This window comes from Mandrillus leucophaeus, unplaced genomic scaffold (genome assembly GCF_000951045.1).
Source record: "Mandrillus leucophaeus isolate KB7577 unplaced genomic scaffold, Mleu.le_1.0 Scaffold561, whole genome shotgun sequence".
Lineage (NCBI taxonomy): Eukaryota > Metazoa > Chordata > Mammalia > Primates > Cercopithecidae > Mandrillus > Mandrillus leucophaeus.
In genome coordinates this window covers 1687499-1714243 of record NW_012106042.1, presented here as the reverse complement: position 1 = coordinate 1714243, position 26745 = coordinate 1687499, and the positions used below count along the sequence as shown (strand labels likewise).

The 26745-nt window shown below is 37.6% G+C and overlaps 1 protein-coding gene across 4 annotated transcripts in view; it reads left to right on the top strand.

Moving 5' to 3' along the window:
- The window catches only part of GOLIM4 (golgi integral membrane protein 4), a 79415-nt gene that overhangs the window by 26654 nt on the left and 26016 nt on the right, over positions 1 to 26745 (top strand). For all 4 annotated transcript variants that reach the window (XM_011998230.1, XM_011998229.1, XM_011998228.1 and 1 more), the window contains exons 2-6: positions 19757 to 19831; positions 21126 to 21175; positions 23008 to 23061; positions 24360 to 24510; positions 26379 to 26461. In XM_011998230.1, the coding sequence (XP_011853620.1) occupies positions 19757 to 19831; positions 21126 to 21175; positions 23008 to 23061; positions 24360 to 24510; positions 26379 to 26461 (413 nt within the window). The remainder of the gene's footprint in view (positions 1 to 19756; positions 19832 to 21125; positions 21176 to 23007; positions 23062 to 24359; positions 24511 to 26378; positions 26462 to 26745) is intronic.

Sequence of the window (26745 nt, the reverse complement as noted above, 5' to 3'; positions counted from 1 at the left end):
GCCAACATGGTGAAACCCCATCTCTGCTAATAATACAAAAGTTAGTCGAACGTAGTGGCATTCTCCTGTAATCCCAGCTACTCAGGAGGCTGAGGCAGGAGAATCACTTGAACCTGTGAGGTGGAGGTTGTGGTGAGCCGAGATCGCGCCATTGAGCTTCAGCCTGGGCAACAAGAGTGAAACTCCGTCTCAAAAAAAAAAAAAAAAAAAAAAAAGTTTAAAATGCAGAAAATTTTTGGGAGGTAAAATAAGGCATTCATAATTTTGGTAAACAAAGAAATCTCTATAAAATTTTAGTGTTCTTTATTTATAGAATCAATGGCAAATGGATATGCAACTCTTTTTTAAAATCTAAGTTGTTTTGTTTTGCTTTTTATGTACTTATTTCCATTTTAAATTTTAGAGAAATAAGAAAAAAATAGATGAACAGATATGAAACTTCCCTTTTTAGTATTAAAAAAAAACCTATCCTTAAGTTAACATTGCGGTATCTTAGTGGATATGCAGAAAAAAAGAACAGGTTGTTTTTAAACATATTTTTATCCTGCATTAAGTTGACATATAAACAGTAAGTTGCATACCTATTTTTTTAAATTCAGAAAAAAGTTGCTTTAAAAAAATGTGACTATTCAGAAGCCACATTTTAAGAGATTTTTTAAAAATTTTATTTTCTTACACAAAGTGTTGAATGAGCAGTGTGAGTCACAATGATTTTTGTGTTGGTTTGCTTTCAGTTATTTTTATCACAGTAAGGAATGCAAGCCTAACAGAAAAATGCATCCATGAATTTTCAATATTTGTTTTATCTTACATAGATTACTTACTAATCTATGTTTTGTTTAAATATTGTGAAAGTTATTTTAATTCTGTAGTGCAGTAGTATCACATATTTATTTTTACCAAATATATAGTGATAGTGTATCCATTAATTTAAATTTAGAATGAGAAGTTAAGCTCCTAGCATTTTTTTTAATTTTTCAGTTCTGAAGTTAAAAATGTGTAAAATTATTTTGTGTATTCCTAGTGAAACACCAGCCCGGAAAATATTAATATACTCTGGTTATATTTTGTTTCTGTTCAGATTCATTTAAAAAAAAAAAAACTGTGAAAGAAAAGATGATGGAAATACTTTCTGCCCCACACAATAAATATCTTGTATATTTTGCATATCAGTAATATAGGGTTGTTGTTCTTTCTACCTTATGGGAATTTTTAATGAATCCTGGCCTTGTTTTTGTTTTTTAAATGGCTATGTTGTATTCTCTGATGCGTTTAATATGGGTATGATTTGCTGAGTTCTGTCAGAACTTTGGCAACTACATTCGTTCATTCATTCATTTGTATTCTCTATAATTACTTTTATTAACTCTAACATTTAGCATGTTTCAGTTTGGAGAAATGTTGATGTTTAAATAAACAATGAAAAACAAAATACATAGAATAAAATGCTCCATTCTATCTCATGAAATTTTTTTTTAAGAAAAATATAGGTTTTTTTTGTGTGTTTTTTTTTTTAATTAAAGGCAACTACTTTTAGATCAGAAGAGATTTTGTTGTTTTTTGCTTTTTTTGTATTGTGGGGTGTGTGTGTGTGTGTGTGTGTGTGTGTGTGTTTGGTGGCCTTTGAGGAAAAGCTAATAACCTCTCTATTTTTTGTTTCCCTGCATATACTACTAATTATGTATCCATTTAGATAACTGCTTAATGTGTGTTCGTAAGTGTATTGCTTTGAGTCAAGGGCTAGAATTCTTCATTCATAAATTTGTGGTATTGAAGAGATGGACTAATTGTAAGTATGGTAGTTTTTATTCCATCATTGAATAACTAATAAAGTAGTCACAAAATTATGCTCATTAAGAGTGGCATTTAATAGTGGGCACTTTAAATTTTTAAACAAAAATATTTATCCAGTGTGTTTTCAAGATTCTAAAGCAGAAGTGAAAGAACTAAGCATGAATACTGACTAAAAATTGTCTTAATTATCTTAGTTACTTATATTTATGCAGCTTTATGGACGTGGGATGTTATGTTGTATAAAGGATTTGAAAGTAAATTTCAAGATAATAGTGTGTTTCTCATAGTGTCTTAAGTGACACTCACAAAAACTACTATGTTAAGTGATTTATTTTTCTTATGAAGTGACTCTTCAGAAATTCAGAACATTGAAAGAAGACCATACTAAATCATCAAAAAAGTTTAATGTTTTGTAAGTTAATGCATTTTAAGCACTGTACATGTAAGGTAAACTACGACTACAAAAAGGTCACTAGATCTTCTAATGAATAGATACTAGTAATTTTTAATCAGCACCTCACTTGTTCACCCACAAAGTACATGTGAATTGGATGTATAAGTTATTTGTGTATAAACTGTAAAGGACTATAAAAGCATAGTTTGTTATGATTGATACTAAAGTAGGTATTAAAGAACACTTTTTTCCTGAATATATGAACATTCATCTACAGGTATATTTTACCTCATAGTGATAGGTTTTTCTGCAAGGTGACAAAAGATAGAACCAAGATCTTTAGTGGGATAACTATTCTCCCTGAGAAATTCTGATTTACGTTTTGTCAATGAAAAAATAACAGCAAATAAAGGTAAAATGTCTACTATACTAATGGGTCTTACTTGAAAAGGATAGTTATAGTTTTATTCTCTATTGCTTGAAAATGAATACATAATATAATAATAAACAGCTACTCGTGTTCAAAGTACTATGAATACTGAAATATTGGTGGAATCTGGAAGTAGTGAGGTTATTCTGTGCCTGAACTTCCTGTTTTCACCTACTTCCCAATTACTTGCGGCTGTCAAAATAATTTAAATCATTTTCAGATACTTTGCAGGAAAAAAAAAAAGATCTTAAGCCCTTCGGCCCTAATCAAGGGCCATAAGTCTTCAGCTAAAAAGATGTTACCCCTTCTCTTCTTGTCTTCTTTTGTATCCCTGCTGAGTCCTTCTGTCTAGTCAGGTCAGTGCTCTTTCTGAACATCACTATTATGTTCTAAGATCTTAAACATTTATTCAGGTCATTCACAATTCCGATTCTGTATCCTTGTCTTCTAAACCAGATCAGAGAATCAGAGGATGTTAGAGCAGAAAGAGGCTTTAGAAAGCAGTTGATAAGCTCTTTTATTTTACTAATGATGAAATATTAGGTATGAAATACTTTTCAGATTAAAAATTAAACCAAATCTCAGAATCTCTAGCCTCTGAGCGGTTTTTCTATGGCATGTTGTTTACAGAAACATGCAAGCAGACATGCAGAGCTCTGCTTAGTCCACGGAGGGACCTAAAGGTTGGATTCTCCCACCTCTGTGCCTAGGTTGTCCACCAAATATGCTTGTTTATTTCCCAGTATGTGGAAGAGTTACTATGGGAAAAATGAATGTAAAGTCATATACAAGACAAGGAAAACCAAGCAAGCATCTCATTAGGCCCATTTGCAATTAGAGTGGCAGTTGTATGCATTTACTGTCTTATTATTTATTCAGTGTCAGAAAAGGATAATGTGTTCGCATTTTACACAGTCATACATACAGAAAAAGAGAGCCTCACTGTAGGACACCTTAAGCATGGGGCAGGGTCTTAGTTTATGTATAGTATTTTTCAAGTTATTGAAAATCATAGGTGACAGATAAATAAAAAATAGTCTTCTTCTGCCAAAAGGCTTTTCCTGAAAAATCGGAGGCTTTCTTAGCATTGTGCTAAACTGAATCTTTCCTTTTTTACTTAAACTTAAGTCGCTGAGAGTATTCAAAACCAATTTAAAATGAATTATGTATAGCTGATGCCACTACTCTTCTCCTTTACTATAAACATGAATATTTAAAATCATAGAATTTTAACATCAGGAAGACATTGGTGACTTAACTCTACAACAGCTTCATTTTATTACTGAGGAAAAAGATGGTGAAGTTTCTTAGTTGTGAACACTGAATTGGTTAGTGTCAGGCAGCCAGAAGGTCAGGATTCTTGGGCCTGTGTTATTTTCCCCAAACTACTTGAAAATCCTCATTAAATTATCTCTTGGCACCATCTGTTTCTCTTTGTCTTTTTTTCTCTCCTTTTATTTTTCCTTCTGGGCTAAACCATGTCAGTCCTATTTAAGTTGTATTCAATAGCTTTAATCTAAATTCTATGAAATGGGGTTGAAAAGAAAAATCTGGAAGTCTAATTAGAATACTTACATGTCTCATCAAAGATTTCTTTTTCTTTCTTTTCTTTAGCATCCAGTCATGCACCTTTCCACAGATCTGGACTGTTTATTGATTTTACTGTGCTTTAAAAATTTCCCATGAAGCCAGGCATGGCTTTTGCCTGTAGTCCCAGCGATTCAGGAGGGCGAGCTGGGACATCCAGGGACATCCACACTGCCTGGGGAAGCCTCCCAGGACCATGGTGAAGGCAGATGCCAATCTCACCTTTACCATCTAGGGTGATATTATTTACATGATGCAGGGCAGTATAATGGAAGTATCTCAAGGCCTGCTCGCCAGAATAAACTTTCACAAAATCCTCCAAATCCTCTTTATGTCACATCATCCTCAGAAGTCTCCTGCTCGCCCCCTAAAACCCACACTTCCATAAATACTGTGCCCCTTTTTTTTTCCTTCAACTTTTAGGTTCGGGGGTACATGTGCAGGATGTGTAGGTTTGTTACCTAGGTAAACGTGTGCCATGGTGGTTTGCTGTACAGATCAACTCATCACCTGGGCATTAAGTCCATCATCCATTAGCTATGCTTCCTGATGCTCTCTTACCCCCTCCCCCACTCCCCTGCACTTTCTTAAAGGATAAAGAAAGGATAAGTCTTGTATTTGACCTTTGAGGGTCTTACCCAGTGATCTCAGCCTTCTACTCTTGAAGGCTTTTACATGCTATGCAGTGATAGTGATTAAAATGTTCCCTCTTCTCCCAAATCAGGCAGTGCCCAATATCTTAGTGGGGAAGATACCCTATTCAGAGTCACATGTATTCTTCATAGCAAATCACCAGGAAAATACTCATTTTCTGTAGCCAGTATGAAGAAAGGAAGTATATGGGCAAATCTCTGTACCTTTCTTTCAATTTTACTGTAAACCTAAAAGTGCTATTTAAAAAAAAAAATCTTAAAAAAGTATACTTTCACTTTCATCCCAAAGGAGAGCTTGAAGTATCTGAAAGTGAAAAGAAAATGTAGGCTATCACTAAGAATTCTAATCAAACTGGGGAAGCAGAGTTTAGATGTCTAGTGTTGACCTTATCCCCAGTGTTGACTTTGTCTTCATGGTCTTTTAGGAGTAAATCTTTTTAAGTTTCCTCAGTGGCAAATGTAAGAAGTTAAGTAGTTGGTGGTGGTGGGAAATAAAATTCTAGGAAGAGTTAGAGGTGGCAGTGGTAGGTGGGCAGGGGTTTATTTCGGAGGAGAACTTGTGTTAGGCCTTAGACATGCAGGTGGTGGTGAAAGCAGGCCTTCCAGCTGTGACGTGTAGCTACCAGCAACCTGTTTCTTAGATTAAATGGTTCTGTTTCGATCTTGATAACTCTTTTAAACATTAGATATGTCTAAAATGGAAGGCACAGTGGATTCACTCCCTCCGCCTTGGATCTGGATCCACATTTCACACAGTAGCTAAGCCAGAAATATCGGCACCATCCTTAGAGCTACTTCCATAGTACACTTTGAATCAGTCACTCAGGCATTTTTATTGTTTCCTAAATATAGTTTGCTTCAGTGCATTCCTCACCCTCTGTCAATGATTACCACGTGTGCTTGAGTATGAGGTGAGGTCACCCTTTTCCTGCAAAATTACTCCTCAGAGAAGACGGAGTCTTGAGGTGGAGTCAGTGCAAAGCCTCTGCTATTACTGAGTGCTTTCTGCAAGGCTTTATTTTAAATAGAGCATTTGTGATGAGGACACATTAGCCCCACATGACCCTGTTTAATGCGGTTAGGTATTATGGAGGACATCTGACAAAATCTTTTAAAAAGGGTATGGCAGCTTTGAAAATAGTGTGGGAATTTATTCTTAGGAATGTGCCCTCACAGTTGTAAATACAGAGTATCTTTATAAACAAACCTTTCCACTAAGAAAAAAAAAAAAAAGCCCCAATACACTCAAATTAGGGATATAGAAAACATGAACGTGTTCCTACATTACAAATGGAAATGGCAACCATCCTGATTTTTACCAAATCCTATCTCAGGCTTAGGACAAAATTTCCAGTGATGGCACCAGACAGAGATTCCACTAATGCTTTACCTCTGGTGAAGATGGATATGCTTCAGAAAACTGTCAGAGGCTAAAAACCTGAGTTGACACAGACACAGATGTCAGCCATGCATGTGCAGCGTTTGGACCAAAGTGTTTTTGGGAGATGTGGATATAGAAAAAAGTGACATATCTAAATTTCTTGTATATTTCACTATTTATTTTATTTATATCACGAAAAATAACAAATGCATGACATGATATAAACAGGTGGCTCTTTCATACAGTCTGTAAGTTTTGGTAAATGTTATTGAATTATACATTCACAGAAGTACACGAATCATAAGTAAACAGCTCAATGAATTTTCACAAAGCAAACAGTGTAGCGAGCTCTTAGACCAAGAATCAGAACACCACCAGCATGAGAATCAGAGCATCACTGACACTCAAAAATGCTCCCTCTTACTCTCTTCCAGTTATTGCCTGACCGCTGCCCCCACATGTACAGTGTAAATAGTATCTTGTCTTCTATCATCAGAGATTAGTTTCGCTTGTGCTTGTTTTTGAACTTTCTATAAATGTAATCATTCAGTAAGTACCACTTTGCTGTCTGGCTCCTTTCCTCAATATTATGTTTGTGAAATTCATCTATGAATTATTTAGTTTGTTCACATTGATGAATGATATTTTACATTTTGAACAACCACAACTTATCCATTCTACTATGATAAATATTTGTGGTGATTTCAGTTTGGGGCTGTTATGAGTAATGCTGCAATTAAAACTCTCCTGTATGACTTTTGGTGAATAAATGTCAAGTACTGGGTTGGGTACATACCTAGGAGTGGGATTTATAGGTCTTAAGATATGCCTTCGTCAGCTTTAGTTAACACTATCAAACACTTTTCTAAAATGGCTGTACCTTTTTCACATCCATTAGCAAAGTAGAAGAGTTCCTTCCTCCACATTCTTGCCAACTATTGGTATTTTGTGTCTTTTTCTCTATTAGCTGTTTTGATGGGAGAATAGTATATTGCACTATGATTATAATTTGCATTTCCCTGATAACTAATTTAGTTGAGCACTTTTTCATATATTTCATGGCCAGTAGGATATATATAAGTGGCTGTTCCTATTCTTTGCCCCATTTTTTTTTTTTTTTTTTTTGCTTCTCTAAAATCTTGTATATTTGGCAAAAAAAAAAAAAAAAAAAAATCAACTCTTTAATATGCTTGCTTTATTGGCAAAACTGAAGATCATCTTATATTCAAACAATATGTAAGTTTAACCTCCATCATGCTGTTTTTTAGGTTGCTGTGATGACCTGCTAATGAGTCCATTAACCTCTACTCTCTCTGAGATGCTATCTTCTACACATACAAAGTTAATTTTACAATCATGCAGATGTGATTAAGTTCTTTTTAGCCCTGTCTCATTCATTCTTCCCTGCTGTGATTATCCACCTTTCCATCAGTCCTATGCTAAACATAGTATTGACAAAACTCCCCTATAAAAGCCCATGGGGAGTGCGTGAGGCACTCTTACTAAACTTTCAGATTGCCAGTAAATTCGGATTCAGTAGATTTGAGTTGGGTCCTGGGAATCTGTGCTAGTAACAAGCACTCCACATTCTTATTTTAGGAAAGTTTGAAGAATACCATGGATTATTTTTGATTTTGTTTCAGTGTTCCCGCACATTCCCTCTCCACTGTCTGGATTTTTTTCTATCCTTCCTCCATTGTCATCTGTCAATAGCCATCCACATGTAACCTCTGGGAGTCTAACTTGACTCTTCCAGGCTGAGCACATCACTGTATAATCAGATCTTACTTCTGATCTTCCTCACAAAACTATTACATCATTGGCCTTCCCCATCGCAGCTGATAACATGCAGTAGTTTGATCTTCAGTATAAATGTGGAATCTGAATATTATATGACCTCCACAGCATGTACACTGGTCCTCTTCTTCCATTACCCTCATGCCTCAATTATTGCAGAACTAGTTTCCCTGCTTGCATCTTGTACCCATGCAGTCTGACTAGAGGGATCAATATTTCAAAACCTAAGTCAACATCATTTCTACTCAGATCTCTGCACTGGAGCTGGCATGGTGGTATGCACCTGTAGTCCCAGCTACTTGGGAGGCTGAGGCAGGAGGATTGCTGAAGCCTCAGAATTCAAGTCCAGCCTAGGCAACATAGTGAGACCCCATCTCTAAAAGAAAAAAAAAAAAACCTCTCTCATGGTTCCCAATTTCTCTGAGAGTAAAACCCCAAGTTCTCAGTGGGCCCTATGAGACCCACTGCACTCTGCCCCCTCCCCTTACCTTATGCTTTGACCTTCCAGGCTCACCCTACCTCAGTCACTCTAGCCTGCTTGCTTCTCTTAGGACATCCCAGTGTGCTTGCACTGTACAGCTTTCCTATGGGCTACTCCCTCTATCTTGGAGCAGTCTCCCCCTAGATATCTGTAGTACTGACTGACCCCTTCAGTCTTTCAAGTCTTGGCTCACATGTCCCCACTGAAATATCCTTCTCAGGGAGGCCTACCTTCATCACTCTATTTTAAAATGAAGCCTGGCCCGTTCTCACCACACCTCCAGTCTCTTTCGATCTCTTTTACTCTACTTTTTTGTTTTGTGGCAATAATTAACTGCTAGTATATTATTTATTCTATTTATTATTTATCATCTTGATCTCTCTGTCAGAATAAAATCCTCCAAAGGCAAGTTATTTTTTTGCTGTTTTTACTTACAGAATGTCCCCAAATATCTGAACAGTGTTTGGCATATAGTAGGGGCCCAATTAATATTTGTTTGATTTGTTGAATGAAATATTTGGGATGCAGTAGTAACCTTAAATAAGACTAAGAGATATTAAATAGCATCTTTTTACAAGCCTTACTTTTATGAAATCTTTTCCAAGATATGTCACATATTTTAATTTTGAAGTAGAAATTGGACTGAATGAAGGTGGATTAACCTGTGTATGCTGGTACATTGATTTGAAGGAGAGGCTCATTCCAACCTAGTTGAGGGTATTCTCTGCAATATGACGTAAAACGTTTAGGGGTTGATACTTGAGTACTGGATTTTAGGTTGTTTCCTTTTTGCTAGCATTACTTGCAGTGTCCATTAAGGCAAGTTCCTATTAAAAAATCAGACAACTTATGGAAATTAGATGTCTTTTAGGTTTGTTTCAAGCACATCGATTTTGAAAACTATTCATAGTTCCATTTTAAAAGCAGTGTGCTTTTGCATATTTTATCCATCTTAAGGGCATTCTTACACATGTTTGCATCAAATTTGGGAGCAAGAAACAACCTCCTCTTCTCTCGCTTCCCCTCCATGTCTTTTTCTCTTGTGCATAATTTTCTGAAATACTATGATGCTGTCCAGCTGCAATCTGACTGCTGGATAAGAGGAATAGTACTGTTCAGGTTCTATTTATAGACATCTAATTTTAGAATAACTTTTATTTCTATTACTGTGAGTCCTTACGTTTCCAGTATATATGTATATACACTTATACATTTCTCTGAGAGTATAATATTTGCTTTGTAGAGTGCAGTCTTTTTATGGAAGAGGAGGATATTATTCCGCTCAGCTTTCAAAGAGATTCTGTTTGAAAATCTGCTGGCTCAGCAGTTCATTATGTCATCCTAGCCTGACTAACCTTTGGTGATCTCTAATTGTCTTATGTTTTACCTGTCTTAGCCTCTTCTCACAACCTGTATTTATTCATTATAAGCTTTTGTATAAGAGTAACTCCTATACTTTGGTGTTTCCCAAGGTGCCTAGACCACTGCTGGGTTATATAACATAATAGCTCAGGGCAGCTAAGAGAAGAATCCTTTCATGAGAAGTGAATAGACTTCATCTGATAATGAGAATGATTATTAGTAGCTTAGCACTTGAAAGAATGCCAAAAAGAACAGCATGAAGAAATGTATCTTAAGTCAGCTCATACAATACTTATTTGAAAAAGCCAAATCTCAATTAGTGGCATGAGGAAAAGCCTGGATATAGTTTTATCCACAAAAGAAAAGGCAGTTAAGCACCAATTCAAGTTATGGTTAAAATTTCCATATAAACTACTTTACTAACTGTATGCATTAGCAAACTCAAAAGTAGACACTTTTGTGAACTGTTACAGGAACTTTATTGTACAGTTAAAAAAATACAGCAATAGCCAGGCAGTAGAAAAATACTTAATCTGACTGTTCTTTTTTCTCTCAGCATTCTGAAAGTGTCTGTATTTCAGTACTATTATTTAACTAATGATAATAGTGTGAGCCTGCACATCAACAGATAAATTTAATCTCTATTCTGTTATCTGTCTGTTTTCTGGGACATGTGGTGCTAATGAGCCTACATATTTGGGAATTTAGTTTAAAAAGTGCTAGGGCATAAAAGATGGCAGGCAAAGGAGGAAAAGAATGAAATATCTTCCAAATGCATTCAATCATTGAACAAGTGCTGTCGAAAATCACTAGATATTAGGAACTGAGGAATTGAGACTGAAGTGGTAGTGAGGGGCTGGGATATAGATGAAAAGGAAAAAGGTGGCTAGTCCCAGTCTTCAAGGTACTTAGTTGTTCATCACTTACTCACTCACTCATTAATTTATTCATGCAGTATCTATTGAATACCTTGATATGGTTTGGCTCTGTGTCCCCACCCAAATCTTATCTAGAATTGTAACCCCCATGTGTCGAGGGAGGGCCCTGGTGGGAGGTGATTGGATCATGGGGGTGGTTTCCCCGTGCTGTTCTCATAATAGTGAGGGAGTTCTTACAAGATCCGATGGTTTAAAAGTGGCACTTGCCCCTTGTAAGAGGTGCCTTGCTTCCTCTTCATGGAAGCACCATGATTGTAAATTTCCTGAGGCCTCCCTAGCCATGTGGAACTGTGAGTCAATTAAACCTCTTTTGTTCATAAGTTACCCACTCTCAGGTAGAATCTGTATAGCAGTATGAGAATGGACTAATACATGCCTACAATTCAGTATACCCGGGTGTATTATTTCATTTTCATGCTGCTGATAAAGACATACCCAAGACTGGGCAATTTACAAAAGAAAGAGGTGTATTGGACTTATAGTTCCTCATGGCTGGGGAGGCCTCACAATCATGGTAGAAGGTGAAAGGCACATCTCACATGGCAGCAGACAGGAGAACTTGTGCAGGGAAACTCCGCTTTTTAAAACCATCAGCTCTTGTTAGACTTATTCACTGTCATGAGAACAGCACAGGAAAGACCTGCCACATGGTTCAGTTACCTCCCACTGGGTCCCTCCCACAACATACGGGAATTCAAGATGAGATTTGGGTGGGGGACACAACCAAACCATATCATTCCACCCCTGACCCCTTCTACATCTCATGCCCTCACATTTCAAAACGAATTATGTCTTCCCAACAGCCCCCCAAAGTCTTATCTCATTTCAGCATTGACTCAAAAGTCCACAGTCCAAAGTCTTATCTGAGACAAGGCAAGTCCTTTCTGTTTATGAAGTTGTAAAATCAAAAGCAACTTAATTACTTCCTAGATACAATGAGAGTACAAGCATTGAGTAAATACAGTCATTCCAAATAGGAGAAATTGGCCAAAACAACAGGGTTGTGGGTCCCACCCAAGTCCAAAATCCAACAGGACAGTCAAACCTTAAAGCTCCAAAACTATCTTCTTTGATTCCATGTCTCACATCTAGGTCATGCTGAGGCAAGAGGTGGGTTCACATGGTCTTGGGCAGCTCCGCCCCTTTGGCTTTGCAGGGTATAGCCTCCCTTCTGGCTGCTTTCATGGGCTTGTGTTAAGTGCCTGTGGCTTTTCCAGGTGCATGGTACAAGCTGTTGGTGGATCTACCGTTCTAGGGTCTGGAGGACAGTGGTCCTCTTCTCATAGCTCCACTAGGCAGTGCCCCAGTAGGGACTCTGTGTGGGAGCGCCAGCTCCACATTTCCCTTCCACACTGCCCTAGCAGAAGTTCTCCATGAGAACCCTGTCCCTGCAGCAAACTTCTGCCTGGGCATCCAGGCATTTCCATACATCTTCTGAAATCTAGGTGGAGGTTCTCAAACCTCAATTCTTGACTTCTGTGCACCCGCAGGCTCAGCACCCTGTGGAAGCTGCCAAGGCTTGGGAATTGCACTCTCTGAAGCCACAGCCCAAGCTCTATGTTGGTGCCTTTCAGCCATGGCTGGAGCAGCTGGGACACCGGGCACCAAGTCCCTGGGATACACACAGCACGGGGACCCTGGGCCTGGCCCATGAAACCACTTTTTCCTCCTAGGCCTCTGGGCCTGTGATAGGAGGGGCTGCTGTGAAGACCTCTGACATGCCCTAGAGACATTTTCCCAATTGTCTTGGGGACTAACATTCAGCTCCTAGTTATTTTTGCCAATTTCTGCAGCCAGCTTGGATTTCTCCTCAGAAAATGGAATTTTCTTTTCTGTCACATCATCAGGCTGCAAATTTTGTGAACTTTTATGCTCTGCTTCCTTGTTAATACTGAATGCCTTTAACAGCAGCCAAGTCACCTCTTGAATACTTTGCTACTTAGAAATTTCTTCCACCAGATACCCTAAATCATCTTTCTCACGTTCAAAGTTCCACAAACCTCTAGGTCAGAAGCAAAATGCTGTCAATCTCTTTTTTGCTAAAACATAACAAAAGCCACCTTTGCTCCAGTTCCCAACAAGTTTCTCATCTCCATTTGAGACCAGCTCAGACTGGATTTCACTGTCCATATCATTATGAGCATTTTGCTCAAAGCCATTAACAAGTCTCTAGGGAGTTCCAAACTGTCCCACATCTTTCTATCTTCTTCTGAACCTCCAAACTGTTCCAACCCCTGCTTGTTACCCAGTTCCAAAGTCATTTCTACATTTTTGGGTATCTTTTCAGCAGCACCCCACTCTACTGGTACCAGTTTACTGTGTTAGTTTGTTTTCACGCTGCTGAAAAAAACATACTCCAGACTGGGCAATTTACAAAAGAAAGCAGTTTATTGGACTTACAGTTTCACATGGCTGGGGAGGCCTTACGATCATGGCAGAAGGTGAAAGGTACGTCTCACATGGCAGCAGACAAAGGAAGAGCACTTGAGCAGGGAAACTCCCCTTTTTAAAACCATCAGATCTCTTGAAACTTATTCACTCTCACAAGAACAGTACAGGAAAGACCTGCCCCATGATTCAATTATCTCCCACCGGGTCCCTCCCACAACATGTGAGAATTCAAGATGAGATTTGGGTGGGGACACAGCCAAAGCATATCACAGTGATACAATAATGAAATAAAGTAATTCAGAAATTCTCACCCCCAATCGAGGTTCTGTTCTTTTGTGATAGACAGGGAATTAATAAGTAAAAATCAAGTAATCCACGATGATCCGCACTAAAGAGAAGAATAACGTAGGAAAGGAGACTGGAACTATTGAGGGCAGGAAGCTAGTTGCAATTTTAGACAGGATGTTCTCAGCGTGAACGCATCTTTCTAGTGAGGATCTGAAGGAAGTAAGGAAGCTAGTTGTTCAGATACCTGGAGAAAGAGCAGTGAGGCTCAAGGAAAGGCAGTAGGAGGGGCTGAGGGGAAAATGTGCCTGACATGTTCAGGCCTAACAGGGAGGCTGCTGGGGATGGGCAGGTTGAACGATGGGGTAAGGCCGTGTGAGGGCCTTGTGGGGTTTCACTCCCAATGTGGTGAGAAGCTACTGGGAGGTTTTGCCCCCCAGGCCTGGATCTTGAATGTGTGGGAAAGGGTTAATTAAAAATTAAATTCAGCCATAAATGATGAAGCTGACTCAAAAGATTCAATTTTATTGAAGGAATGAAACTGGAATTGAGTGAGAAGTAAAATCTGGGCTTCATGGTTTGGGAGTCATCTGTGAGAAGCTGTAGTTAAATTTTGAAGATGGATGCAGAATTCTGAGGAGACGTTTTTGAAGGAAACGAGAGGAGGAACCAAAGTCTGTGCCCTAGTGACGCTCTTCCCTGCTCCTGGGCACTGGAGGAAGAGTCCTGTGTGAGCCTTAAAATGGCAATAGTGGTCCACTTCCTTTTTCTTTTTATTGTTTTCTTTTATGGGGTTGTTTTCTAGGAGATCTCCAGTATTCTTTCGTAGACTTCTTATAAGGTAAAGTTACGGAAGAAGGAAGGAAAAGTAACTGGAAGAATGTATGATGTTGACTTTGTGTTGACCCACCAACTCATTCTTTTATGGAGGAAGGGGGTGGGCAAGTGGCTGGCTTCTACCCCACCTCTATGATTTAGAATTACAAGCAAAAACTGTTATATAAAGACTCTAATTTCTATGACGTTAGCCCTAAAGAAACCCTCAAGAGTATTAAAGTCTGAGACCTATATTAATTTCAATTTATTCTCCTTTTCGTATCATCTTTCTTACTATTATGCTTAAACATTCTTCAGTCACAGTTATCAAAAGCATACTTTGTTCATTTTAATTTTTGTTTTATATATAAGAAGATAGAGGTACTTGCAAATCTAAATGTTTTCACAAGTTGAATTGTGTGACTTTCATACCAAGCCTCTGTTGTTTGTTATTTGTTTTTCAAAAATAAAACATTATGTTATAGCCAGGACCAAAACCAAAATTTCACAGGCTATTTCTTCTGCCAAAGAAACATTGCCCTCTCTTAGTTTAAGATGTCAAAACACTTAGCAATGTTTTCTGCCTAATTTTGGAATGTTGCTTTCTGATTCTGAATTGGAACAGTTTGCCCTGAAATTGCATAGATATGCATTTTGCCCATAAGTGAATGTATACAGCTGATTTCTCGTGTGACTTTCAGATGGAAGTCAGAGTTAAAATGGAAAATTGCTGTAGGAAGCTGGCACGTTTTTAAATTCCTGAGTGGTTTTGGGGGGAATAAAACCTCTTTCCATTCCGGGCTGCATGGAAAATATTAAACTCCTTTTAAGTAAGCGGGAGATGAGATGAGTATTATGGATTTTCATCTTTTTCTCCTGAGTTCTTGTGATTCAAATCCTATTCCTGTTGCAGTGTTATTCTGCATTAAAGATCTTGACTGCTGAGATTGAACCATTATTTTCTTACTTATTTTACCTTAAACTTGTTTGGTGCTATGAGAATATTCAATATATAGCTTTTTGTTGCAGAGATTTTAGCAGCATTAGTTCATCTTGACTGATGCCTTTGACTTCAGAGTATAAATAGAAAAATAGAGATAGGTGACAAGGATTGATTAGCTATCCTCATTCTAAGTGAAACAGTAAACCTAGCTAGATAAATCACAGCTCAAAAGCCTGGAGAATGCATGGTAAAAGAAATAAAGGTAGTGTGTATATGTGTGTATGTGCTTAATAGTGAAGTTTTCTAAAAGAGGTACAAGCACAAAAATTCTGTCTGGTCTGTTCTACTGTCTTTCAGTTTTTATTTTTAAACACTTAAGGGTTTAAATAACCTATGGAATTATTATTTGCTTTTTCTTTTTTTTTAAATAATTTTTTTAAGTAAAAGAAAACTGAGACCAATGTCATTGCCTTTTTAAGTCAGATATATGTGTGTGTATATACATCTGTGTGTGAGAGTGTGTGTGTATGTATACATGTATATATGCACGTATATGCATATACACACATATTACTTTATTAGACTTTAATTGTAGGATTGGAAGGGCTCAGGGGAGATCACCTGATTTTTTTTCTCTGGCACTTTTAAGCTATTTAAGCATTTTAATAGTGTTTACTCTGTGCCAGGCAGTGTTCTAAGCACTTGATATATATGAACTCATTTAACTCTGACATTCAGCCAAAGAGATACATCTATTATTATCCCCACACACCCTACAAGGAAATTGAAGTTCACAGAAGTTCAGCAGCTCATTCCATGAGAAATGAAGCTGGGATTTTAACCCAGGCATCAAGGCTGTGCCTTCAGCCCTTATATTAGCACCTGCCCCTCTCCCTCTCCTCCTCTTCTTTCTAGACTTTTCAGTTCAAAGGGTCAGTTTTCACTCTGACTTCCCTTTACCTGATGTGGTTTCTTCAGCCTATAGTTTAAGGCTTTTTCAGTTTGTTTTCCTTTATTCTTTTCTTGAACCTGGTGAAGAACAATCCTTCTCCACATCTCCATCCGTCACTGCTGCTCCATTCTTTCACCCTCCTCCTCCTTGGTTATATTCTCCAGCCTTCAAACCATTTCTGAGTTCTTAAGTTATATTACATCAGGATTAGAAGCTGCTGTTATAATGATGGCTTGTCCAGTTCTGAGTAAGATAGTATTAATAGCACAATTACCTCATAGTTTCTACATATATATATATACACACACACACACACACACACACACACATATATATACTCGATTCCTGTTTGCCACATCTTTTTTCTCCTGTATTTGCAAAGATACATTCTTCTTGCATTAAGAGTTGCTATTAGTGATGCCATGCTGTGCAGTCATGGATATTTCTCAGCTTTTCCAAGACCTTTGAATTTTAACAATAATTCATAAACATGCTTGCCTTTCTGTGGACATTTTAGAGGATTTATTGAGGTTATTTATGAAAGTTTATAACTGTGTCCTAGGATCTCCTGGCTCTTGAGACACACTGCTGTTAATATGTTGAATGTGTAAATTTCCATTTAGTGTGGAACTGTCAAAGACAGTTGTATGATTCAGTTTGATAAATGGGTACTTTGGGCCAGCTGTCGGGGCATTATCTTTCCAACTGAATCCCAGGTAAGAGAATAAAGAATGGAATACCATCCTGCACCCAGCACTCTTCACCCATATCCCCCACACTCCCTCTCTACTTGGTTTCATCTAGCAGAGCCTCCATTCTCTTACTGAAGATGAAATCATGCTGATGAGTTCTATCCTTCCTAAGCCAAAGATAATTATTACCTGATTATCTGGTACCACACAATATTAAGTTTGTAAAAGTGAGTTTACCTTGATTGCTGCTGCATTTTATTGAGTAAACAACAATTCCACCAGATTGTAATTTGCAAATTCTGCTTTTTTCCCCTCTATCTTTAACCTTCTACAATAATGTTTAACATTTAGTCTGAGGTGACTGGGGTGGGTAATGAACAGTCTGCCTTGTCTGTTTTTCTTGACTATGCTGCTGGGTTTTATTATTATTACAGGTGTTGCTAGGTTAGAATTATTTCCGCCTATACTGGGGACTTGCTGCTTTAGGATCTTGGATAGTTCACCTGTTCCTTTCTTTGAAAACTTTGCATGATTGCTGAAATTCAGTCTATAATATGTCCATTAGTGCAATATTTTAACTGGCATATTTATGCCTTTATAACTTTCTACCCAGACTGTGAGAACTTTGGCCAGTGGATTGGCGGTAAAGGGAGTGTTTTTCCTTCCAGCTGGGGAACTTACGTGTTCCTAAGCATCCTATTCTTGCCTCTGTTTTATCATGATAGTATTGTAATTTAGCTCTTTCTCTATATGTCTCCCCCACCTCAAGGAAATTCTCAAAGACTGTGAGTGTGCAGTCCAGGGCTTGGCTTTGTGATGTTCTATAGGGCTAATCTTACGCTCTCCTTTTTTTATTCCAAACTTAATTTAAGATAGGGCTATTAGTTGTAATCCAAGGAACCTCTTAGTTTTGAAAGGATTTTAATGATTGTCCAAGGGGCTTATATTCCATACATGTATATGTTTGAAAAAATGCTACTACTTAGCAGTGGACTCGCAACCAAACTTTTTGGAACACAACTACTTTTAGCCCAGTTTTACACTTCTGTCCAGATACATAGTAGAGATGCCATAAATACAGAGTTATATTGAATTCCTTTATAATAATAATGCAGGGGAAAAGGATTATCTGGTAGAGGAAGGGGATGAGGCAAGGATTATTGCAATGACAGCCTATGGATGAAGGGAAACTTGAGATTGAGGTAGGCATGTCATCAGAGGACCACACCATACCAATTTGAGTGGTCACAGGCGTTCTAGGAGTTAGAGCCGGAGATGTTAGCAGAGGTGTGCATAGAGGTAGGGCCTATGATGATAATAGATGGAGTCCTGAGAATGGAAGTTTTATATGGGATGACAAGGAAAGACACAGTATGGGGAGAAGGTGTAGAACTCAGGAGATAATGGCCAGCCTGGAAGGAGGATAGTGGTAGTTGGTTGTTGGCCACCATAGCAATGGAGAGAGGGCAAGAAGAGAGGCAATCCCTTAAGCAGCAAGGGGTTGTTGCAGGGATGGGGAAAGGGAGTGTTCTGGGACCCTGATGACTTTGGCAGCAGCCGGTAGTGTTGGGGCTGTTCTGTGAATTGTTATATGGTCAACCAGTGATTGATGCTTAAATGGTATGTAGTCATGGGGAACTTGTAACTGGCCAAAGAATGGAGTAACACGTTTGGCTTAGCTTGCCAAGAATGAGATCATATTTGACCATAATGCTGAACAAACAGGATTCAAAGGGTAGATCAGAATTTTAATTTACTCCGTTCTCCTCTCCTTCGGTAACTATTCAAACCATTCTGTGGAGCTGAGTTTTCTGTTCCTGGATGAAATCTTAGACAAACTTGTTTGCTTCACTAACTTCTCTCAGATTAAAAGCAAAAAATAGTTTAAAACTTGTATTCGTAAACACACAGTCTTGGTTCATTAATTGTTCTGCCTGGTCTAGTCCAGGACAGTTCATTCAAAGGTAAGGCTTCTCCCTCCCGTCCAGCTTGCTGTAGGTGTGGAGCCTGCAGTGGGAAGGAGAGTTGTGGTAGGCCTCTTCTCCCCAGTTCTCTCCCGAACACATCTACTCTTCATCCCTACTCACCAGGCAACTCTGGATTCTTCAGAGTAGACTGGGTGGGGAGGAAGGATAAAGGGCAGAAAGGTCTTACAGAACTGAACGTCGGTTTGCGCTGGGTTCTTCTGGCTGTGGCTGATGGTGAACCTGACTGGTTCTTTTGTGGACCCTTTTATAAATTCTTTGGAGGGTCCCTCCCTTCTCTGTTTCTGTGCTTCTCTAGTCTGTTTTCCTTGACCTGGGAGGAGGAAGGAGATACAGCTCCTGCTTCATCCCAGTGGTATGCTGCTGAGGTCTCCTTATGGATCCAGACAGCCTTAATTCAGATGCAGATCGTGTTGACTTTGTAGTCCTTAGGGAATATTTAGGAGAAAATACCCTTCTAGGGTCTGAGAGAGAAGCCAGAGGTGGAAGTATAGATGGAGGGGTAACTGCTGTGCAGATGATGGTTGAAAGTCATGAGATTGAACAGGGTTGCCCAGGAAGACAGGAAAAAAAAAATCTCAAAAAGACACTTGCATTTAGGAGGCCTAGAAGGAAAGGGAGCAGGCAAAGAAGGAGGAAGCATCATTCAGAGTACTGGCTTTAGAAAAGGGCAGGCTGGATGGGAGTCAGCCCAGAATTATGCCTATTAGTATGTCTGTTCTTTACCTGGAAAGGGGAACTTAAAATACAGATGTTTTTATTTAAATTGTGTAAGGACTCTACACCATTTTCTTCCTGTTGTAGAAATTGATGTTAATTTTACTTTTAAATTTCTAATTCTTTGAAGACAAAAACTTTAACTCTTTTTTTTCCAGTTGTTTATGAACACAGATCAAGATTAGAGAAATCCTTGCAAAAGGAAAGACTTGAACATAAAAAAGCAAAAGAAGGTAAGTAAATACATACTTCGTGCTCTGTTTTTCCAGTACTCTTCTTTGACGTATCATATACTTGGTTTACTATTTTTTTTTTTTTTTTTTTGGCTAAGATATTTCTCAAATCAACCCAAAGTCAGATAGGTGGACAGAGAAAAACATGTCGAGTAATATGTTATGCATTGTGCAATAATCCTTACACAGGATTGGATTTAGAATATTCTATTCAGTTTATGCCACCATGTGATAGCTCATATATTGGTTATACTTATTATTTCAGGAATAACATAATTTTTCATCTGAGTATTAAACAGGTATATTACTTACACCTGGAACTTCTGTCCACAGATATCCAGGGGGCGGGGGGCGGGGGAAATTAACAGCATGCATTGTCCAGAATATGACAAATTTTATACACACACGCATGTATGTATACCGTAATGAATTGATCCCATTGTCCATTATATTTTAAGTTATGCACCTGTTTTTTACCTTGTGAAAGTTTTTATTGACACATCACTTGATTCAGTTTGAAAGTTAACATTTAGGTCAGCCACTAGGCAATGCTGTCAGTTTTTAATCAGAATTTTTCCATAAAACACAGGCCTTATACAGCTGATGATTTGAAGTTATCTGCATTCTGATATTTATTTATTCATGTTTTATGATACGTCTTGAAATTTAAGTGAAGTATTCTGTCTGCCTACCTTGGTGGGAAGGAAGAGGATAGCAGAGGAGGGGCAGTATTGGTTAGGACCTTTTACTTGGATTGAGCCTGTGTGAAGAATAGAAATTCAACATCATTAAAATGTTTTGATAAGGTTTGGATTCTCCTTGTCTTCAAATGCAGAGTGATTTTATAGAGCCATCTAGTGGATAATAAAGTTTTCAAAGCATTAAAGATGGCTTGGCTGACTTGATGTCTGTTTTCAGGAACTGAATGATTTTAGTGTGCCATCTAGTGGATAGCGATAAATCACCTCTGTCTTCAGATGTGCTCCATTTTTTCCCTCCTAAATTTCAAGGAGAGTTATCACAGAGATATTTTAAAAGCACTTTTAATCTATTGGCTATAATTTGGATTTTGTGGATGCAAGATTTACAGCTGTAAGGTAAAGAGGAAGATGTATGTTTTTTGCAATTCTTTCTAAACCAGCGAGAGCCAAAATAAAGTATGTAAATCACCAAGTAGATTGTTTTAAACCTAAAACACTTTTGCAAGCCTGAGTAAAATTTGCCTTTATTTCTTTAGATGTTTAGAATCTGTATAGTGAATTATCACTGTTTTTTTCCATCTTGTATTTTCTAGATTTTCTTGTTTATAAGTTAGAAGCACAAGAAACATTAAATAAAGGAAGGGTAAGTTTTGGCGTTTTTTTGTTGTTTTCCTTAATTTGTTTTCATAAAACTTGAAAGAGAGAGAAATATAGTTGCAAACTCTTTTACTTTGTTGATCCTTGGGGTTATCGGACTGACATACTTTTTATTTATTTGTATTTTTTGGCTGCCAAAACATTCTAAGAGGAAGACTTTAAAAATTGTTTTAAAACTTACCTTTACTTATCACATTATTGATAATAGGGATAAACTGGGAATAACCTTAATGTTCAACTATAAAAAGAAGATTATTTCATTTATTTGTTTGCAGTCTCTCTTTTTTATAGAATATAAAATTTATTTCAGTTTGCCTTCACATGGGTAGCATCCAACACAGGACCTGGCCTAGAGTTTGCATTTAAGAATGTTTGTGGAATGGGTGAAGGGATGAATGATATTGGCATTTAAAAATATTTTAAAGTCCAAATTAACTGGGTAAAAGCTAGTCTTTTTCTTACTCTGAGAAAAGTATATAAGCATTAACTGAAAAACATTGATGTTTTGGGGTATTAAAACTAAGAAGAAGCCAAGCGAGTTGGCTCACTTCTGTAATCCCGAAACTTTGGGAGGCTGAGGCAGGGGGATTGCCTGAGATCAGGAGTTTGAGACCAGCCTGTGCAAAATAGCAAGACTTCAAAGTACAAAATATTAGTTGGACGTGATGGTACACATGCCTCTATTCCCAGCTACTTGAGAGCTGAGGCAGAAGATCACTTGAGTTTAGGAGTTTAAAACTTCAATGAGCTACGATCCCACCACTGTACTCCAGCCTGGGCAACAGGCCAGACCCTATCTCAAAATAAAAAAACTGAGAAGAGTCACTTCCTTTGGTAGCCCAGGAGGCCATCAGCTTTCAACTCTTACTTGCTTTTAAAAGCACTAACCAAAACTGTGTGCACTTGTAATTTCCTTACAAATTAAAGCAGTAAAGTGAGGTAGCAAAAATGCAGTTCATTTTAGAAGTTATAAAAATACGAAAAAATGGCATGAGTGTATACTTGTGCTGGCAGGGTAAAGTGAGGGATATGGTACCTAAACATAAACAACATAGCATAGGGAGGAAAAACAATCAGGTGTCTTTTGCATACTGACTGGTTATGGCTACCCGGGACTATCGGGTCCATATGTGAAGATGCCCCTCAGGAACACAAAGATATACTCCTGGAACCTGGAGCTCAGGACATGTAGTTAAGCCAGAGACTTAGGCTCAAGTTTCAATCCTGGGTCTGCTACTTAATGAAATGTTTGCTCTTGGTGGGTTCCTAATCTTTACTCAGTTTCTCACTCTGTAAAATAGAGCCTCACTGGGGTAAAATCATGTATGTAGAATTTCTTACCCGCTGAAGTTCAGGGTAAGACAGTGCCTTTTCTCTTCCCTCTTAAAGGCATGCTCAGCTTGTGAGGCCTGCTCCTCATTGGTTTATTTCTTCTTCCCTCTTACCTCAAGCACCCAGCACATACAGTAGTCCTGCGCGGTGACTCGGTGACTCTGTGTCTCAGGACAAGTTTGTGTGTCTGGGCTCCAGTTCTTCTGAATATGAAAGTGGAAGGAAATCATCTCTAAGGGCTCTGTCAAGCTACCGTTTTATGATTTCATATCCTGCTTTTTTATTCTAAAATCTAGCAAACTAAGAGGAATGTTAAAACTTCATTTCTCTGTTAAATCGATGGCTCCAGCGACATCTTGGTTCAAGTGTAGAATTCATTTTACTGTAGGCAAGTGAAATAAATGAAGTTATATTTTAAAGTACTTTAAGCTGTGTTTAACAAGAGAGCCATATTTATCTTTGTGCTTTCTTTTTTTTTATTTACAGCAAGATTCCAATAGCAGATACAGTGCACTGAATGTCCAACATCAGATGTTGAAAGTGAGTAATCTAAAGTTGTTATTTATGAATAAAAGAAAGGATTAACTAATATTTGAACTGACTATTGGCCTTTAAAGTGATTAAAGATAAAGTTTACAGAAGTTGATTTGTATCGTAATGTGGCATATTAAAATCATATTTGGCTAAAAATTGTATATAGTTGTAATGGCTCATCATATTTATCACTTGATTACATAGAACATTTTAAAATTATTACATATTTTCTTATAAATCAGGCTCTTGGTTACCTCATTTTTAATTTTCTTCTTCTCTCTATCCATTAGGGTTTTATGTTCATTTACTTTCTCATAGTGGTTTTCCTTAGACATTTTCTTTTATCTTACACAGACTGGAGGCTGTAGAACTATTAAAATGCTTCCTTCTTGTTACTAATATTTAATAAATGTCCTTTTACTTACCACGGGAACATAATTTATTATTTAAAGATTCTCCTTCCTTGGTCCTTGAGTAAAACTCATTATTGTGTGTCAGGAAGAGAATCATTGTTTCTGTCAAGCTGGAAGAGACAGGCAGCATGCAGTTATGCCCTTCGCAGCATGCAGATCATGCCAGCATCTCCACCCCACCATGCCTCCGCCTCGCTTTCTGTTTGCTCTTATCTTTCCCTCTAATATCGGTAGGGCATGCACTTTTTATTGAAACCGGAATCTTTTCTTATTATCAAGAGAGCAGTAAATGAATTAAAGCAAAGCATGCTTTCACATTAAGCACTTGAAGACTGTAGCGTTTATCTGGATCATGATTACATTGTAGGATTATAATCAGAAATAAGGTAAATAAAAGTCAATTCTCTAAACAGTTGATTACTATTTCCAAAGGGAAAAGTCTCATTTACTCTCTCTTTTAAACTGAGTTACCAGAAAGGCTGAAATACCAAAGAAGAAAAATTAAAGGCATTGCTGGGAAAACATCAGATCAAAAGAGGAAATCCATAATACCCAGGGAGGGATAATTTTGCCATTAGCCTTACCTTGTTTCCACAGTAATTTGTGTCCCTGGGAATTTTCCCACATTTTTCCCTTTTCCATCTCTCATGCTAACTTCTTAAAAATTAAGAGGAAAATTATCTTTGGTTGTGATCCCAACTGTTCATTTGAAATCCAGGGTAAATGGAGGGAAGCTGCACAAATTAAAGCAACTTGAGAAAAACGAAGCCTATTTCTTCATTTGTTCATGCTTTCTTGCTTTCATTTGTTTTTGTTTACTGTGCTGTCAAGAAATAAACTCTCATATACTTCAGAGAATGTATATTTCTACTCAAGTTTTCATCTTTGCAGAGCCAACACGAGGAGCTAAAGAAACAGCACAGTGACTTGGAAGAGGAACATCGCAAACAAGGGGAAGACTTCAGTAGAACGTTTAATGACCATAAGCAAAAATACTTGCAGCTGCAGCAAGAAAAAGAACAAGAACTTTCTAAGCTAAAAGGTATTTGGAAATCTAATTAGCTAGTTTATCTCTACATAAGTACTGATATTAATGTTTCAGTGCAACTGTAGACTGTTGTTTTGAGTGGTGATTGATATACATTTATCATGTGGTCCTTTACCAGCCACTTTTTCTTTGTAACATTTCACATGTGTCTTCATCTATTTGGGTTTGTTCAGGGAAACAGAATAGACTATGTAGTGTATTCTGTTATATCGTAGATTACTCTGTTGTATCTCAGTGGGGCACGTGGCCCTGTTGAGTAAGAGTGTTTTTCTCTTAACTGAGTTGTGAGACATATAGCATCTCTGATCCTTACCCACTAAATGCTATAATGTTTCTCAGTTACTGCCACAATCAAAACTTGCTCCATATATTTCTAAAAATCTCCAAGGGAGCAGAGACTTGCTGTTGATTGCCAATAGTAACTGAAAAAAGCTCAAGTTCTACAGTCAGACTGCACAGGTGAATCTTGGCTTCTTTACTAGCTGTGTGACCATGGGTTAGGTTGTGTGACAACTGTGGGCTTCATTGTCTTACCTGTAAAACTGGGATAATCATAAAAATATCAACCTTGTGGAACTGGTGTGAGAAATAATTTACATAAAGCATCTAGAATCGTTGCTCATAAATTTGCTACCCATCAACATCTGTGTCAGGTATTTTCATAGTAATATGGAACAAAATATATCACTTTTCTGAGTGCATGTGAGTCCTGGAGAAAGAAACCAGTGCATTCTACAATGAAGTATTTAGGTGAACTCCAGATTAATCACAAGACACACGTCGTCTTCCCCACTTTCTACTGGGCACGGTGGCTCACGCCTGTAATCCTAGCACTTAGGCGGGCAGATCACTTGAGGTCAGGAGTTAAAGACCAGCCTGGCCAACATGACAAAACTCCGTCTCTACTAAAAATACAAAAATTAGCCGGGCATGGTGGCGCATGCCTGTAATCTCAGCTATTTGGGAGGCCAAGGCAGGAGAATCGCTTGAACCCAGGAGATGGAGTTTCTTTCAGTGAGCCAAGATTGCACTAAAATTAAATGCATTGCTGGGGCATTGCACTGCACTCTGACCTGGGCGACAGAGAGAGACTGTCAAAAAAAAAAAAAAAAAAAAAAGGATGCTAAATGAGTTTAAAGTGATATAATTGGTTTTCAGAGGCGTATGGTGCATGCAAAAACAGTGGTCACGTCCAAATAATGTTTGTAGTTTAGTTCATTGTAGTGACCCAGTTTCCTGGTTTTGGTAATGTACTATATTTATATAAGATGTCATCATGATGGGAAGCTGGGTGTTGGGTCCTTAGGACCACTCTATACGTTTTTTGCAACGTTTCTCTATAAGCATTTCAAAAGAAGTAAGTTACAACAAAAAGACATGCAGGAGTTAGTCATGAGGCAGTACTACAAAGGGTTAAGGGTCTATGCTTTCTGATTATTTTTATGTATCTTTAAAATTTTAAATTACTTTAAAAAATTTGACTGAAATGCTGAAGGTTTGTTTTTAATTTGTGAAGAGATTCAAATCTGAATACACCTACCCATTACATTTTATTCCTAAGGGTTTGCTTATTAACATAAACATCTCATATTTAATTCCTAGGTAACGAAAATTCCTTATCTTTTGTCTATAATGCAAAAGTTACTTAAAAGCATTTAAAGTACTGAACCAGAATGGATTGAGATGTCCAGCTAAAAACATGCTACATCCCAATACAATTTTTGTTGATTTTGAATATTATGTTGTCTGAGTTCAAAGTAAATTCTAAAATAAGTTATAGGTGACTTTAGATATGAAAATAATAGAAACAGAATCCTGGAAGTTTCAAGACTTTATGTGTGATCCTTCTTTTTCTAAAATAGAAACTGTATACAATTTGAGAGAAGAGAATAGACAACTAAGGAAAGCACACCAAGACATACATACACAGCTTCAAGATGTCAAGGTAAAAGCCAAACGTTTCAATATTTAGTGTTTGTCTGCTGTACTTGGTAGAATGACTTTAAAAGTCATTCCCTAATTGGCCTGCTTTACAAATCCACGTTGTTGTTGTGGGCTTTGCATTAACTAGAGTGTACCTAATATTTTTACCACTTCAGCATTGTAAGCTAAAAGATGTTCTGAAAATCTAAATGTTCTCATTAATACTGAAATTATTATCATGCTAAATAGTTACATTTTAATAAGCTTTTTATTTATAAAAGTTTACTAATAATGAGAGGTTTGTTT